The 18161-nt window shown below is 44.1% G+C and overlaps 2 protein-coding genes across 2 annotated transcripts in view; one reads left to right on the top strand and one right to left on the bottom strand.

Annotated features, from left to right (window-relative positions):
• The window catches only part of ADH7 (alcohol dehydrogenase 7 (class IV), mu or sigma polypeptide), a 19607-nt gene extending 11746 nt beyond the window's left edge, over window positions 1-7861 (top strand). The window contains exons 6-9 of the mRNA XM_014589203.2: window positions 1266-1526; window positions 3299-3434; window positions 3944-4082; window positions 6883-7861. Of these exons, the coding sequence (XP_014444689.1) occupies window positions 1266-1526; window positions 3299-3434; window positions 3944-4082; window positions 6883-6907 (561 nt within the window). The 3' untranslated portion in view covers window positions 6908-7861. The remainder of the gene's footprint in view (window positions 1-1265; window positions 1527-3298; window positions 3435-3943; window positions 4083-6882) is intronic.
• The window catches only part of CUNH4orf17 (chromosome unknown C4orf17 homolog), a 254168-nt gene that overhangs the window by 78013 nt on the left and 157994 nt on the right, over window positions 1-18161 (bottom strand). The window lies entirely within an intron of this gene.

Raw genomic sequence — 18161 nt, forward strand, 5'->3', positions numbered from 1 at the left:
GCAAGAAATACTCAATTGAGTTTCTGGTGTAAGATACTGACCATTAAGGAACCCATCAGTAAAGCTTTTGAATGAATGACCTAATGATACTTAAAATGATTGCATTGATTTCAAAGCTCCAAATGCAAGAAATGAACTGAGGCATGAGGATATCATTACTAAAATCAAGTCACAGAGAGTGAACACAAAAATTCTGCATTTCTCTGTAAATCTCTGCTTACAGGTGCAGATACAAGCCATATACTTATGTATACACGCAAAGATAATTTTTATATAAGTTTATTTATTTCTTCCATGAGAGAGAGACAGAGGCAAGCACTCCCAGCCAGGTCTTCACGCCATGATCCATCCCAGTGTCAGCACGCCTGAATCACGCCATGATCCACCCCAGTGTCAGCACGCCTGAATCATGCCATGCTGTGTGAGGTCCCAGGAAGCAAGCCCAGGACCTTTCTTATGTGGTCCCGGTTGCGTTGCTGCTGCACCACCACCTGACCCAGCAGCAACTATTTCTTTAGGCAATTCCTGCAAGGAAGGACATAGCCAATACATCAGAGGTCTGAAAATGGGCCTGGTCACCCACAGCCTTTACATTTAAAAAAAAAAAAAGAAGAAGGAGGAGGAGGAGGAAAGAAAAGATACTGTCACAATAAAGGCCACATCCATCCCATGGGTTTTCCTGGGTTCAATTCTCCCTGATACCTAATGTAAAATTGGGTTACACAGTAGGGCAAAAATCCCCAAATTTACTTAACTACATTTTCTTTTTTGGGCTACACATGCGTCATCTAATTGCAACATGGAAGTTAGACTTTGATGAGAAAACAATTTACTTACTAATGACTCAGAGATCTGGTTGTTTAGAACATGTTAGACCAAACTTAAAACAGATTTAGCTTGGCTTTGAGGAGGAGAGACAATAGAGATTTCAGTGCTTACTCACTCCTGCTGTGCAGTGAGGGTGGAATGATGGCGGTGTAGAGGGCAGCGAGCGAGCGCTCCAACAAAGGCCTGGATGAGGTAGCCTTTTATGAAGGGTTTTCATTGATTTAGTAAACACTGGTTTTGTTTGGGCAAATATTCCTTCTCTTCTTAGACCTTCTGCTGTTTCTAGGCCTCTTTGTAGTATTATTAACAGAGTGAGTCACCCAGTCCTACCTATGGGTAGCGATACTCTGAGATTTGTGTTCCTCATATGGAAGTACTTTGCAGACTTTGCTCTTTGACCTTGCCACAGACATTGATAGGGTCTTTTCTCTCTACAGGTCACACCTGGTTCTACCTGTGTTGTCTTCGGCCTGGGAGGAGTTGGCCTGTCAGTCATCATGGGCTGTAAGGCAGCTGGTGCATCCAGGATCATTGGGATTGACCTCAACAAAGACAAATTTCAGAAGGCCATGACTGTTGGGGCCACCGAGTGTATTAGCCCCAAGGACTACACCAAGCCCATCAGTGAGGTGCTGTCAGAAATGACAGGCAACACTGTGGGGTTCTCTTTTGAAGTTATTGGGCGTCTCGAAACCATGGTAAGATCCAAGAGTCAGGGAGCCATAACATACCCAGAAATTAGGTACACACAAGGTCAAATTCATCTTCCACAGCTTTTTTAATGATCGCCTATAGAAATACGTTACTCTGGCAAAAACTGGTAATCATATAGCAATTTTGCTTAACGTGTCAAAAGCTTAGGAGCCGTCTACCTGACCACTCTCATGGAGTTAGAGTGCAAGACAAGCAACCCTTCCAGATAAATTATTTTAAGGGTTCTCTTCCTTGCATATGTGAATGTGGGGGGTGGGGCAAGATGATTCTATTTCTTGAACTTTAGCAAGCCAAGCATCACAAGGTGACTCCTGAGAGAAATATGGAAGACATCCAAAGGAAAACCTGCAAGGAAGGAAATGCCAAATCATCCAGAGGTCTAAAAAGGGCCTGGGCCACCCCAACCTTTAAATTTAAAAAAAAAAAAAAGAAGAAGGAGGAGGAGGAGGAAAGAAAAGATACTGTCACAATAAAGGCCACATCCATCCCATGGGTTTTCCTGGGTTCAATTCTCCCTGATACCTAATGTAAAATTGGGTTACACAGTAGGGCAAAAATCCCCAAATTTACTTAACTACATTTTCTTTTTTGGGCTACACATGCGTCATCTAATTGCAACATGGAAGTTAGACTTTGATGAGAAAACAATTTACTTACTAATGACTCAGAGATCTGGTTGTTTAGAACATGTTAGACCAAACTTAAAACAGATTTAGCTTGGCTTTGAGGAGGAGAGACAATAGAGATTTCAGTGCTTACTCACTCCTGCTGTGCAGTGAGGGTGGAATGATGGCGGTGTAGAGGGCAGCGAGCGAGCGCTCCAACAAAGGCCTGGATGAGGTAGCCTTTTATGAAGGGTTTTCATTGATTTAGTAAACACTGGTTTTGTTTGGGCAAATATTCCTTCTCTTCTTAGACCTTCTGCTGTTTCTAGGCCTCTTTGTAGTATTATTAACAGAGTGAGTCACCCAGTCCTACCTATGGGTAGCGATACTCTGAGATTTGTGTTCCTCATATGGAAGTACTTTGCAGACTTTGCTCTTTGACCTTGCCACAGACATTGATAGGGTCTTTTCTCTCTACAGGTCACACCTGGTTCTACCTGTGTTGTCTTCGGCCTGGGAGGAGTTGGCCTGTCAGTCATCATGGGCTGTAAGGCAGCTGGTGCATCCAGGATCATTGGGATTGACCTCAACAAAGACAAATTTCAGAAGGCCATGACTGTTGGGGCCACCGAGTGTATTAGCCCCAAGGACTACACCAAGCCCATCAGTGAGGTGCTGTCAGAAATGACAGGCAACACTGTGGGGTTCTCTTTTGAAGTTATTGGGCGTCTCGAAACCATGGTAAGATCCAAGAGTCAGGGAGCCATAACATACCCAGAAATTAGGTACACACAAGGTCAAATTCATCTTCCACAGCTTTTTTAATGATCGCCTATAGAAATACGTTACTCTGGCAAAAACTGGTAATCATATAGCAATTTTGCTTAACGTGTCAAAAGCTTAGGAGCCGTCTACCTGACCACTCTCATGGAGTTAGAGTGCAAGACAAGCAACCCTTCCAGATAAATTATTTTAAGGGTTCTCTTCCTTGCATATGTGAATGTGGGGGGTGGGGCAAGATGATTCTATTTCTTGAACTTTAGCAAGCCAAGCATCACAAGGTGACTCCTGAGAGAAATATGGAAGACATCCAAAGGAAAAGAACCATTCCAATGTTACGGTTTCTTCCCCCTTTCATTTTATAAACTCAGGTTGATGCCCTCGCCTCCTGCCACATGAACTATGGGACCAGTGTGGTGGTGGGTGCGCCTCCATCAGCCAAGCTGCTCACCTATGACCCAATGCTGCTCTTCACTGGACGCACATGGAAGGGATGCGTCTTTGGAGGTGAGGACAGTGGAGCTTCTGGCCTGGGAGTAGTGGCTTTGTCTCCTAGGCGAAGCAAGTGAGAGAAGCCTATTGCCTTATCACATCTCCCTTAAAAGGTCTTTCTTTCACGGATGGCTATGAAGTGGTTTAAACTAGAATTGTGACAACGATAACAGGAAAGATAGTTGTTAGCCACTCCTCACCTCAATTCAGAGCTAAGCCCTGGAGTAGGCTTTCATAAGAATAAGACGAAGAGAACTGGAACCAGAAGTGAATTGAAGACAATTATTTCTGTAAAGTGGTTTTTCTGTAACAGGACCAAAGGCATGGAGTAGCTGGAAGATGTTGGGGTTAAGAGAGGGTTTTCTGTCCTTTGTTTCTTAATATGGAAGATACACAGCTTGCTTATGTGCTTGGGACTGACCCTGCACAGGGAACAGCAGTAAGGCCGGTGAGAGAAGGGGAAGAAAATGAAATGTAATGATTATTTGGTAAAGTCAAGGGAGATAATGTGTGCTTATTTATAGGCTGGAAAAGCAGAGATGATGTCCCCACACTAGTGACTGACTTCCTGGCAAAGAAATTTGACCTGGACCAGCTGATCACCCATGTATTACCTTTCAAAAATATCAATGAAGGATTTCAACTGCTCTATTCAGGGCAAAGGTATCTGTTTTATGGCTTTGTGTTTTAATTTTCTAACAGGGTGCATGCACTATAAGAGAGAGGGTGTTGGAGCAAGAGAGAAATAAAGGGAGAAGGAGCAAGCACCTCCCAGTAGGGCACAGCCACACAAGCCCCTTCTCCTCCATCTCTCCATCCTGTCAGGATTTGGGCATACACACACTCCTGGTGTGTTCTTCAAGCCGCTAGAGCGGAGATTTGAACTGTATGGGCAGTTATGTGGGACCTGGCTCCCTTAACCACCAAGCCACAGGGCCAATCCAAATGCATCTGTTTTTTATGGTGCTCTTATCATCTTCCACAGGCTACTTTTAAAAGTTAGTATTTATAGAGGCCAACAGGTGGCTTGGTGGTTAAGGGTGCTGGACTCCCACATGGCTGACTGTGGTTTGAGTTCTGGACCTGGTGGCTTTCTTTCTTATTTTCCCTCTTTCTCACTCTCACTCTCTGGTGAAATTAAAAATGAATAAATAAAGTTAAAATAAGATAATTATTTTTTTTAAAAGTTAGTACTTATAAATGTGCCTATCGCCTTCATATTTTACTTTTGATTATTTAGTCTAGTCAGATTAATATACTTCTTCACAGAGTGAGGCTATCATTGTACTATATTTACCAATTTTTTAAAAATCCTCTGGACTAAAAAATTTACAACAGATTGATTTCATCTTGATTATTTTTATTTCACCGCAAAGCTGGTAGATATTTGTCACATAATACTACGAAGTCTCCTCCTCCTGTTCCAGTTTTCAGACTGCTTTCCCAGGTGTGCTTTCTTCTTATTTATATTTTTTTGCTATCGGATGCATGCAGTCACCAGAAAGACAGAGAGAGACAGAAAGCGAGAAATCGCCCCCGGGGGAGATGGCCACACCGCAATCCCTTCTCCTCCATTCTCCTCTTAGGATCTTGAGCATGCACACATACGCCCAGCATGAGTTTAAGCCACCAGGTCTGGGACTCGAACCACTGTTGACTACATGGGAGTCCAGTGACATAGCCATTACACCAACTGCTGGTCCAAGTGCGCTTTCTTCTGACCCTTGCGGGTCAGGTACTATCCTGACTGTTCTTAGGTGAAGAAGCAGAGGTTGTGAGGGACAAATAAATAGCTCGTCAGACCATGTAGGGGCAGCTCCAGGCTGCAGACTCAGCGCAGGGCCCGTGTTCTCTTCAGCACACGCCACGCTCCTGACAGCCTGGCAAACTGGATAAACACGGGTGTTCTTATCACCACTCTGGTTGCTTCTAAGAATTTAGAAGAAGTGGAGACAGAGTACAAAGAAGTCACATAAATTTCAGCTACCCAGTATCTGCCTCAAGGAGGCCTGGAACAGCAAAGAGCCTGTTATAAGATAAAATGGAATTTCATTTGTGGACTCTATAAATATTTTTTATTTTATTTAAATTATTATTATTAGTTGCCAGAGGGCATGTGTGTTCAACAGAGAGAAACAGAAGACAGAAAAATGGAGAGGGACAAATCAACCCCTAGTGGGGTGTGGTCACAGCACAATCTTTTCTTGTCTGTTTCTCAGGATTTGGGGCATACACACACATTTACCTGTGCTACTGGGTCATTGGAAAAGTCATGACGCATTTTTGCATAGAAAAACACAGAAAATTATGTCATGACTTTCCCAATAACATAATATTTTTTAAGCTGCCAGGGCCTGGGATTCAAACTGCAGGGTGAGCAAGGTGGGATCCGATTCTCTTAACCACTAGACTACAGGCCCAGTCCTAAAAAAATTTATTGAGCATCCACCATGTACCAAGGATTTGAATTTTATTCTTGAAAGAAGCTATACATCAATCCGAGATCCAAATTTCCACTGATTTTCCCTGGAGTGCTTTTCCAGTGTTGTGTCTCATCTCCACATCTGGCCTAGTCTACAGGATCGTTGTATTATGAACACACATTTAAACTAATTTTAAACAAGAAAACATTTTTTGTTAGAGAAATGTCGGAACCACCTAATACCCCTCTACTCATACAAGCAAAACTAACAGCTTAATATGACCAGTTTGAAAATAATGACTAATGGTTTTCCGAAGAAACATAAATTGCTTCTCAGTAATTTTGCTTCTCCTATCACCTTAATGCTTCCAAAAGGACATTTCTAAACCTTAGCAATTCAGTTTCCACCCACTTCCTGCATAGCTCCACTTGAAAGTCTCACTTCCATCAACTTCACCCAACACAATTTTCCCGGTAGTATATCTTATCTCAGCAAACAATGCCATGTATTCTGCTTTTATAGCCTAGTAGCTGTAACATCATGTCTGGCGTGTCGCTCTTGCCTAACACACATGGAATGATACTAAGCACTGTGATGCTGTAAGCCCTGGCATCTCCTCTAGCGCCTTACTGTCCCATTGCCCACGGTCACCCACTCCACTACAGCTTCTGCACCAGCACCCAAGGGAACAGTGAGGGTTGTGAGGATGCTCTTTGAAGATCTACAGAAGTCTAAGCACACGGGATGGCCTTTTCTGTCCACACTTTTCCAGCTTTATTCATGCTTTCTCTTCAATCGGAAGACCCCTTTATTCTTGTCAGCTGATTGCAATTTCACTGATGCTTCCAGGTGCAGCTTATTTAGTACTCTGCCCAGAGAGACACACGAAAATTAACTGGTGAGGCCCTCGGGCCCAGTAGAATGTCCAATCACAGAACTTACTGAAGTTTCTATTACAGACAGAAAGGCAAATGCTCAAGCTATTTGTTGTTCAAATGATATGGAAAGAAATCACTAAAAGCTCTCTTTTTACATTCCAGCATTCGAACTGTCCTGACGTTTTGAGATCTAAGTGGGAGCTCTGTGCTGTGTGATGGTGACCTGGAGCTTCCCTTTTACACTTTGCTCCTCTGAGGTTATAGATCTGTCCCAGAAATACACAGAAGAAGATCTGGTGAAGATAAAGAGCACTTATAAACACTGAGAGTCTAATGAGTACCTGGGAATTAGCAGGGTCTTAATAGCAATATTAACGTTTTAATTTACACTTCCTAAGCCTGTAATTATATATTTCAAAAAACATATATTTAGGTCTCTGTGTTGGAATAGAGATGCTTTTAAAAGAGGTTTGTTTTTGGTTTTGGTTTTTGCCATAGGGGTTGTGCACTTACCAGAGAGAGACAGTGAGAGGGAAAGTGAGAAATCACACTCTAAGGGGGGATGGCCACACCACAATCCCTTCTCCTTCATTCTCCTCCTGGGATCCTGTGCACAGTTTTAAACATTTGCTACCACTTAGAACATAGCATATAAAGATATGGTAAGTGTATTTCCAAAGCAATATTCATTTAATACTTTTTGGGGGGATACGACTGTAAATAATTCTTTTAAATGTCTGTTGTAAGTTACCTTGACCTATGTTTTGTGGTCGGCTCCTTGCACGGCACACACACTTGATTAGATTGTAAAAGAAATGGGGAAGTGTAAAGGAAGAACACATTTTCCAGTGACTAGCTTTAAGAATAATCATTGTATTTCTTGGTGAAAAGCTATTTGCCAACATAAATTAGTATTTCAGGAAATATGCCTTTTTATAATTATCTAAACACAGAGGTGCCCCTAGAATTACATTGTAATATTTACCATAATGTTCAGTTTGATGAAGTAGAATTACCAGCCCCTAAGTCCCTAAATACTTTGTAATGACTCCACTTACAAAAAGCATAGTTTGGTTCAACCATAGTGGCATACCTCTATATACTATGTTTATAATTCTTAATAAAACTAAGTTTTACAAAATGTTTTGTGATGATATATTTTGTTTGAAAAGGGCACCTTATTTTGTTATTGAGCTTTTATTTGTTATGGATAAAGTCAAAGCAATGAAAAACAAATAAAATACTTTATAGAAAAATAAGTAGGGTGGGCATACAGAAACTTCAGTATACAAATACAGTACAGCATAGCCAGTCTTGCACTGGTGTTACCAACAAACTAAGTCCAGCTGCTGTTTCTCACAGTCGATGAAACAAGAGGCACAGGCTGGAGAAGGGAACTTGTTTCTGTAACTGGTTATAGGGAGAGCCAGCAAGGACCACCAAGCTGTCTTTAAAAGCTCAACATGGTCCTGGTACTTACAGGTAAAAGATACAAGCAGGTGCACATCATTCCTCACTGCCATCAAAGTCAGTGACTTCCTCCTGAGTTAGTGATCCTGATTTCTTCAAATACCCACTTCTGGTTTCTCATCTGACCAGTCCTCACACAGACCTTCCCATGACTCACTTAGTCAGACTGTTCTCATAGAAGCCTTTCTTGCAAGCCCAGATAGCTCAGTCAGTAGAGCATCAGACTTTTAGGGACGAGCAGTTAGTGTAATGGCTATGTCGCTGGACTGCCATGTAGTTGACCACAGTTTGAGTCCCGGACCCGGTAGCTTAAACTCACGCCGGGCCCATGTGTGTGCGTGCCCAAGACCCCGAGAGGAGAATGGAGGAGAAGTGATTGCGGCATGGCCATCGCCCCCACGGGGGGATTTCTCGCTTTCTGTCTCTCTGTCTCTCTCTTTCTGGAGAGCACACGCACCCTATAGTAAAAACCTCTAAAAAAAAAAAAAGAAAAGAAAAGAAAAGAAGAAGCCTTACTTAATTTCAGACTGGTTGCCGTCCTGCTCAGTCGAGCTTCATCATTAGCTAGGTTTAGCTATGACGATTCTCAAAATGCCCTATAAATAGGCACAGTGTATAAGAATATAAACAAGAGATCTTCCGAAAGCTTGTGAGAAAATAGAATTAAAGTACAAGTTTATTTTGATGAAAGCAACTTTCAATCCATACAGTTACTTTATCATGCACATTTTCCATAAACTTCTCAAAGACCTCTTGTAGATATAAAATCTTCACTTAAAAACCATTTAGAGCCAGTTCCTTCATCCATTAGTAATGTCTATTGCTGGGATTCCAGAAAACAATTAATGAAGGAAAAACTGCCCCCCAAGAAGCATTTTTAATAAAAATATGAAAAACAAATTTAATTCCATTATATCTCTTGCCTCAAATTTTGAAAAACATGAAAATAAGAATATCTAAAGTTATATACAAAAATGACATTTCGAAAGAAATAAATTGAAGAAGGAATAAACATATTTATATTCTCAGATCACAGCTTTTGGAATGAAATCCACTTTATGCCTATGGCTTCCTTCATGTCATATTTATGAAGGTTTATTTTATATGTGACAATTTAACAAGTTTAATATTTATTGTGAAATTTTATGGAATTATTTCTCACTTCTGAGCTTGTTATGGTAAATAGTGAACATAAAAACCTCTTCCTATCTTGCCAGGGAAGACTATCTATAAGCAGCTTTTTTTTTAAAGGTTTTACCATAGAATATGTGCACTCACCAAAGAGAGACAGAGAGGGAGAGACAGTGGAGGGGGGAGTGAGAAATCACCCCCTGGGGAGGAGGGTGGCCATGACACAACCCTTTCTCCTCCATTCTTCTCCTGGGATTTTGGGGTGCATACGCACCTAGTGTGATTTTCAAGCTGCCAGATCCAGGACTTGAACCATGGTGAGCTCTATGGGAGTCCAGCGCCTTAACCACTATGCCACCTGCTGGCCCCTAAACAGCTTTCTGAACTATCAGAAAACCCAGATTCTAACAAGAGATCAGGAAATTGATCATTTTTGCATATTTCTCACCTGTAGTCATAACTTTGCATACGCACCCAGTGTGATTTTCAAGCTGCCAGATCCAGGACTTGAACCATGGTGAGCTCTATGGGAGTCCAGCGCCTTAACCACTATGCCACCTGCTGGCCCCTAAACAGCTTTCTGAACTATCAGAAAACCCAGATTCTAACAAGAGATCAGGAAATTGATCATTTTTGCATATTTCTCACCTGTAGTCATAACTTAGCCACAAAGAATATCAAACTGAGCTCTTGACTGTTAATGGTAAGTGAGGCGGTGCAGGCTGTGGGCAGAGCTGAGTGTGAGGGCCTCCCACTGGGTTGGCAGGGCCTGCAGTACGCCTCGTCAGTGAGAGGCTCCAGGGCCGCCAGTGCTTGCCTGTACACCACTCCTGCTGTCAGCCTGCAGGGCCGTGCCAGGCGCACCGCACCAGTTCTGCTTGGCCATTTGAGAGCTGCTCTGAGCAGAGACACCCTCTACCCCAAGGCTCTATGAAGAATAGACAAAACAAGAAGTGGAGGAGATGCTAGACCAGCAGGGAGATGACTGCGTAGTGGAAAAGGTTCTTGACTGTCCAGTGGTGAAGGGCAAAGGGAGCATCTCTTAGAGACTTTCTCATGTGAGGACGATGCATGAGAGCCAGAGGGGACCCTGGGGTGCCCGGTCCTGGCCGCAGAGTTTCTCACGTGAGGACGATGCGTGAGAGCCAGAGGAGACCCTGGGGTGCCCGGTCCTGGTCACGGAGTTTCGCATGTGAGGATGATGCGTGAGAGCCAGAGGGGACCCTGGGGTGCCCGGTTCTGGTCAGAGAGTTTCCCATGTGAGGACAATGCGTGAGAGCCAGAGGGGGCCCTGGGGTGCCCGGTCCTGGTCACAGAGTTTCTCATGTGAGGATGATGCATGAGAGCCAGAGGAGACCCTGGGGTGCCCGGTCCTGGTCAGAGAGTTTCGCATGTGAGGATGATGCATGAGAGCCAGAGGGGACCCTGGGGTGCCCGGTCCTGGTCACAAAGTTTCTCATGTGAGGACGATGCGTGAGAGCCAGAGGGGGCCCTGGGGTGCCCGGTCCTGGTCACGGAGTTTCTCATGTGAGGACGATGCGTGAGAGCCAGAGGGGGCCCTGGGGTGCCCAGTCCTGGTTGCTGAGTGTCTACAACTGCAGGAGCCAGAGAAAACAGGGAAGCAATTGCAACACGGATTCTGATCCTGAAGCCAGGGAGAGGAGACCGAACTGAAGAAGAAAGAGCATCTTAGGAGCCACCAGGTTGTGCCGGGGGTTTGAAGCCAGAGCTCTTAGTGGGGCTACAGACTCTGGAGCAAAGCTCTTGTCCTGTTAAAGTGAAAAGCTAAGGAGGCTGACCAGGGCCCTGCCAAGGAAGCCAGTGTCAAGTGTCTGCAGGTGTCATATCCTTCTGCAAGGAAAGGCTGAAGGTGGCATTCCTACTCCTCGGAGGGTAACAAAAAGGGTGACACATGCCAGGTGCATGTGTCTGAGTGCCCCCAATTATGAGAGAAGAATGGAGACGAGACTGTGGCATGGTCATTCCCCTGGGAGGTGCTTTCTCTCTCTCTCTCTCTCTCTCTCTCTTTCTCTCTCTCTCTCTATCTCTGTTGAGCACACATGCCCTACAGCAAAGAAAAAAAAAAGACAAAAACTAAGTCTCCTACTACCAGCCTGTCACATTTGACTGTGACTATGGGGAGGATGGGGAGGGAAGGAGTTCTCGCTGTCTCTACACCACAGAGGTGGCCAGAGAAGAGTCCTTGGAAGAGCCAGTGTAGTCTCTGCACCTTGCAGCAGCCCAGTGCTTTAAAGCCCCTCCAAGCTGTGTAGTTTGCACACCCGTCCCAGTGGAGAGAAAGGGATAAATGTTTCAAGGCTGCACTTTGCTGAGAACAAAACTTGCAGAATTGTGTGGGAGAACAAAATGATACTGTAGATCTTCAAAAAGCATCATCACAACCCACAGCGGTCCACCCGGCAGTGTCAACTCCGTACTTTCACAGCTTAGCTCATCTAGCTCCTGGATATGGCTTATTACTGGGGAGTGGGAGGGATGGGATGGGATGAAGGGGGATGGGTAGGATCATTGCAGTTAAAATCCGGGGCCTAATTGGGTAAATGGCGAAACAATTGAAAGAACAACTAATGATTTGTTTTATGTCCAGAATATTTTACCTTTTCAAAAAACAGCATTGGGGCCAGCAGTTGGAGTAATGGCTATGTCGCTGGACTCCCATGTAGTCAACTGCGGGTCAAGTCCCAGACCTGGTGGCTTAAACTCACGCCGGGCGCACGTACGTGCATGCCCAAGATCCCAAGAAGAGAATGTAGGTGAAGGGCTTCCAGCGTGGCCATCCCCCCTGGGGGGTGATTTCTCGCTTTCTGTCTCTCTGTCTCTGTCTTTCTGCGCATGCCCCCTATAAAAAAAACCTCTCAAAAAAAAAAAAAAAGGCATTGGTACCCTAAATCAGGACTGTAAGCAACTGATCTAAAAGCTGTGAACGCCAGAACCCGATAAGCCAGAATGCTTCCTGCCTGCGTTCCATGTTCCCCACAAAGAACTAAGCCAGTTCATATGGCCAAAGCAGCCATTCTGGAGATGGAATCTGACTGGGAGAGGGAAAAAGTCTGTTACTGGAGAGTGTACACAGGCAGATAATCTGTTTTACAGGAGCTAATTCCAGACCGGAAGACTCTACTGCAGTCAAGAAGTTATATCAGCTTGCCCATTCAAGCCACTGGTTTGGAGCTTAAGGAAGGGGAAGAGGGTGGTCTCTGGAGACAAGAACCCTGCTCTTAAGTGGACAATTCCTTTATTTGAGAGGTTTTTGCTATAGGGCATGTGCACTTGCCAAAAAGAACAGAGACAGAGAGACAGAAAGTGAGAAATCATCCCCCAGGGGGATGGCCACGCCACTATCCCTTCTCCTCCATTTTCCTCTTGGGATCTTGAGCACACATGCACACGCACCTGGCGTGAGTTTAGGCCACCGGGTCCAGGACTCAAACTGCGGTAGGCTACATGGGAGTCCAGCGACACAGCCATTATGCCAACTGCTGGTCCCATTAGGTGGACAATTCTCGAAGTCTCTATTTTCTAATCTTTGAACTCTGAAACCATTGTTTGGAAGCTTTAGTCACTGACAGCACATATTTCTTTAAATAAATTTAAGGGTTAAAAGATTTCAAAAGCCCTGGTCTCAGAAGATAAAATTTTCACACTGGGACAGTGGTTCAATTTAAAACACAAAAGAAACATTAAAAAATAAAAATAAAAAAACCAACTCCTGGACCAGTCAGGCGACGTGGTGGTTAAGGTGGCTGGATCCCACATGGCCAACAGCATGGTTCAGTACCAGACCCAGCAGCTTAAGAAATACGTAGGGCACTGTGTATAGGTACCCAAAATCCTTAGAGGAGAATGGACAAGCATGGTCATACCTTCTGGGGGATGATTTCTTACTCTCTCTCTCTCTCCCTCTCTCTCTTGCAAGCACATGTACCCCATAGTAAGTAAGTAATAAATAAATAAATAGAAAGTTTAAAAAGAATAATCTAGATGCTTAATTATTTAAATCACATGTGACACATATTCATTCATTAGGCAACTTTTTTTCCCTCAGCCATGTATCAAGCACTGAGCTAGGTGTTTATTACACAGTGATAAATAAAACAGATACCGTGTCTGCCTGAATTCGTAGCACATATAGTGCGGCCAGAAACACACTTAATACGAAAGTAAATGAACATAAATAACAAGAGACTTCATAGAAAAAATAGAATTAAAGAATGAGTTTAGAGCCAGCAGGTCGTACGGTGGTTAAGGCTGCCACATTGCTGACCTCGGTTCCAGTCCTGGACCTGTTGGCTTGTAATTGACGCTAGATGCATGTATATGTGTGCCCAAAATCCCAAGAGAAGAATGGAAGAGAAGGGATTGTGGCATGGCTATCCCTTCTGGGGAGGGGGAATGACTTCTTACATTCTCTCTCACTATCTCTCTCTCTCTCTCTGTGCATCTCTCCAGTGAGTACATGCACCCTAAGACAAAAACCTTAAAAAAAAAAAAGGAATGAGTTCATTTTGGAGCAAAATTTGAAATATATGTATAATTTTTTTCACAATACACATCCTTCATAAAGTTTTTGAAGACCATATTATTTAAATTTTGATAAGTGTTAAATAGGGCAATGACCAAGGTGCTATGTTAAAGAGAAATAAAGAGAAAAAAAGGGAAGAAAATTTTAATTATCTATAAATTGTATTGGAAGGCTTCTCAAAGAAGGCAAACCAAGCTTACAAATGAAGAATATCCAGTCAGTCCTGTGAAGAGAGGAAAAATTCCTCCCTTTGAGAAGACACATCCCCCAAGGCTAGTAACTGGGAAAAAGTTGACTATCTAGTACTAGGAACTATAACAAGGCCACAGTGGCTGGTATCTCCTTCAAAACATTAATAATATAGTTTAGATTCATAAAGTTAAAAATGCTAACTTCTTATAGACATTTTATGCATTTATTTCAATAATCATTTCCTCGTGTGCTTGTTCAGAAAAGAATGTGCTTTAATTACTACCAAGATTGATATAAACAATTTCAACATAGAGGAAGAAAAAGATTGCATGCAGATAGGGTTTCCAAGAGTCCTCTCTAACCCTCGATTATAAGTCCAATCTCTGCAATAGTTCCTTTCACCAGCAATGTCTTTCTTGTTCCTCTTCCTTTAATTACAAGAGGGTACATGTGCTCACTAGAGAGAGACAAAGACAGACAGAGAGAGAGAGAGGGAGGGAGGGAGGGAAAAGGAGAACTCACCCTCCTTCCCCCCATGGGGCACAGCCATGCTGCAGTCCCTCCTCTATTTCTCCATCCTGTCAGGATTCCAAAAGTGCATGCACAGGTGTCCTGCATGGTTTTTAAGTCACCAGGGCTGGAATTCACACTGCAGTCATCCAAGTGGGATCCAGCTCCATTAACCTCCCTAGTAAGGCTACGAGGCCAGTCCTCTCACTCCTCTTTATATCTAAAACTGCTTAGAATTCTATATAATAAATAACTACTTTCAGGACTCCTTTTCTTCATGCATATGCTCCTCACTCTCACAGAGCTGGCTTCCCCTGCATTAGAGTGAAAATCCCTCTTACCCCAGAACAAGCCTTAGGTTTCAGAAGTTCACCCACTGCTCTCCTGACATTGTCAGTCACGGGACAGACTGTATAGATGTGGCTGAGGCCCTCCCTGAGGGTCCATCCCCTGACACATGTGAACTTCCCACAGATGAGGACTATGCTGCATGTTCCTTCTTACGACAGCACCTAGTAGAACATTGTGGGCCCAGTGGACTGTGCACAGACATTCTTGGCTGGTTCAACAGCTAATTGAGAAGATTAAATATTTCTGGGTATGTCAAATGCTTCACCGTGTTAGCTGAAGAACTGAATGAAGTAGCAAGACATGTTCTTGGCAACTGCTCTTTCAGGTAGTCAAATACATCATTTTAAATTTGGATTTATTTTTCTCTACTATGGATGCACAAGACTCTCCTCTAAGATTGTAGTCAACATTTTAATTTAAAATAATATTTGCTTGAATTGGCAATGGCACATTTAGAAAAAATAGGTAGAGAGTTTTAACTTCGTTAGCCCTTTATAAACTCTGAAGCAAGTTCTGGCAAAGAATCACATGCTTGTGTAACTACTTGGCATGCAGCAAATGTACTAGTCATTCAGCAAAGCCTTTTGTAAAACACATTCTCCTACCCACCAAGAAATAAAGTACAAACACTGTACCCAGGTTATAGATGAAAATTTCAGTTTAAACCATGATATGGTGACCTGATTTAGGAATCCTGGGTTTGATACCAGCTCCATATTTAACTTAAATTCTTAGCACCTGTCTTCTAAGGTCCCATCTAGCTTTATTCTAAAAGACTCTACTTATTAAGAGCATAAAGGCCTGAAAAACAGTCACAAACTAGGGATCAGCAGGTCATGTAATAAAGGTGCTGGACTCCCACATGGCCACCTGAAGTTCGAGTCCCAGACCTGGTGGCTTGAAAATCACACTCTGTGTGTGTGTGTGTGTGTGTGTGTGTGCCAAAAACCCTGAGAGAGGGATTGCAGTGTGGCCACCCCCTGGGCAATGATTTTTCACTTTCTCTCTCTCTCTCTCTTTCCGGAAAGCGCACATGTCCTATGGCTAAGAACAAAAAAAAAAAAATCACAAACTTGGTTTCCTCTCTACTTTCAAAAAGAAGACTCAGGAGTATCTCCCTAGGGTGAAAAGTTACGGTGAATGAGAATCACAGAAATAGGCTCTTCTCAGGAGCTGTGGCCTGGCCGCAATACAATTTGGACAATGGGTCCAAATGGCCTCCTCGGGGGACTTTGATTACAATATTCTCACTGACTTGGATAACTACTGCCAAGCGGTAGGTAAATGGTCAGAGGTTCAATATGTACAAGCCTTTTGGGACCTAAGCTCCTGCCTCTCCCTCTGCACCTCCTGCACTACCGCCCAAGTCCTTTTCGTGACCGAAACCCCACAATCTAAAAACCAAACCTCTCCTGGAGGCTGATCTCTCTCCTATGAACAAACCACTTGAAACTCTTAACTCCCCTCCTTTCCAGCGCTGCCCCCGCCCCGAGTCTCCCACCATACCCCAGTCCTACTTCTGCATGGCCAGGCCCAGCACCTCCTCCCCATCTGTAATCTGGTAAAAATGGCATTTAAGGTTTACAGTGCCTGGAAGGAAGCAGCTGAGGCTGAACACCAAGCCTGCCTTCACTACATAGTGACACTCCAAACCTAGGCCCTGGCAGTAGCCCTGAGCTGGGTGGCCTCACAGGGGCACAAGAATGGGGCTGCCTCATCTAAGTCCATCCCCCCCGAGACCATGAGTCAAGTGCGGGAACACGGGCCACTGGGCTCGACAATGTCCTTGTCCCCAATCGTCCACCAAGCCATGCCCAAGTGCAAACAGCCTGGTCATTGGGGAAGTGACTGCCCAATGTTTGACTTGTCCCCAGTGCCTCCACACGGGGGACAAGTCAGCCAGGACGCTGTCAGGGCTACCCGCCAACTAAAGAGGCCCGGACTCAAAAACTCCCATCACCCTTGCTGAGCCCAGGGTAATACTACAAGTAGCAGGTACTCATCCCCTAAAGTCTCCCCACTTCATTTAGGAGACCTCTAAAGTGAGATTTCTCTATCCTTTAACCAAGAAAATCTTTCTCCTTTTCAGAATTACACAACAGAGATATCACTGAAAGTGCACCTCAGAACTTCACCCTGAGAACAGTGTAGCATTTTGACCTCGCCCACAGGAGCTAACTCTTCAGCTTCACGAAATAACCACCTGGATGCTCAGAGGTAACTCAGGCTGTGATGACCAAAACTAAGTCCGTACTCCTTCCTGAGACTGAGCTACCTCCTTGATTTTACAGTCTGAGGCCCCACCGTTCACCTGCTCACTCAGACTAGAAGCTTCTGCATCATGGTGGATGCCTCCCTCCGCACAGGCCTCTGCGTCTACGGAATCCTGGCTTTACTTGCTATATATGAAGCAATCCATTTTATTTTCCTTGCCTTGTCAGCACATTGCCCTGATCTGCACCTTCATCTCCTGCCCAGGTTCCTACCATAAGCACCTGGGCACACAACCCCATCCCACTACCCCGCCTCCTGCAGGTGCAGAATGGCTCTGGATTGGCTTATCCAAATCCTCCAAGCCCACACATGGCAATTCCAAACAAAGCACTCTCATTTTCTGTCCTTTAAAATACCAAAAAAAAAAAAAAAGAAGAAGAAGAAGAAAGATAAAAGCCTTTTTGAGAGCAAAGGAGGGAGGAGCACCAACCTCCTTGGGAGCAAGACGCCTTGCAGTCCTGGGTGCAGAATGGACAGGATGTACAAGAGAAGACGGAACAGCCTGGTCATTGTGGACCAGCCCTCTCAGGCCCTACCTGACATACACTCACCAGATAAAGACAGAGAGAGAGGTGAGAAAGCAAGCCACTAGGTCTGAGACCTGAACCACAATTGGTCATGTGAGAGCCCAGCTACCTGCTAGCTCTATCTCTTCTGATCTTAATGCCTCAGCCTTCTCTCAATAACCTGGATGTAATCACTGTGTGTACTGCATTATATTTTCTGTGTACATGTCTGTTCTACTCATCTATCTCTAGCCATGGACTGAGGGGCTAACAAGAACAGACGTCCAATAGTGTTTCTTAAATTAATGCAAAAATGGAAGGTCCTTGACCCCTATCAGGCCAGATTTCCTCTGCAGGACTTGCAAAGGGCCTGAAGGTGGCAGCATCCAGCTATGAGTGAGGTCACATTCCTCCAGGAGGAGAAATCAGAAATAACTGCTTCCTTTGGCATGTGCCCTGGCACT

The sequence above is a fragment of the Tupaia chinensis genome, unplaced genomic scaffold, assembly GCF_000334495.1.
Source record: "Tupaia chinensis unplaced genomic scaffold, TupChi_1.0 Scaffold000340_1, whole genome shotgun sequence".
NCBI lineage: Eukaryota > Metazoa > Chordata > Mammalia > Scandentia > Tupaiidae > Tupaia > Tupaia belangeri.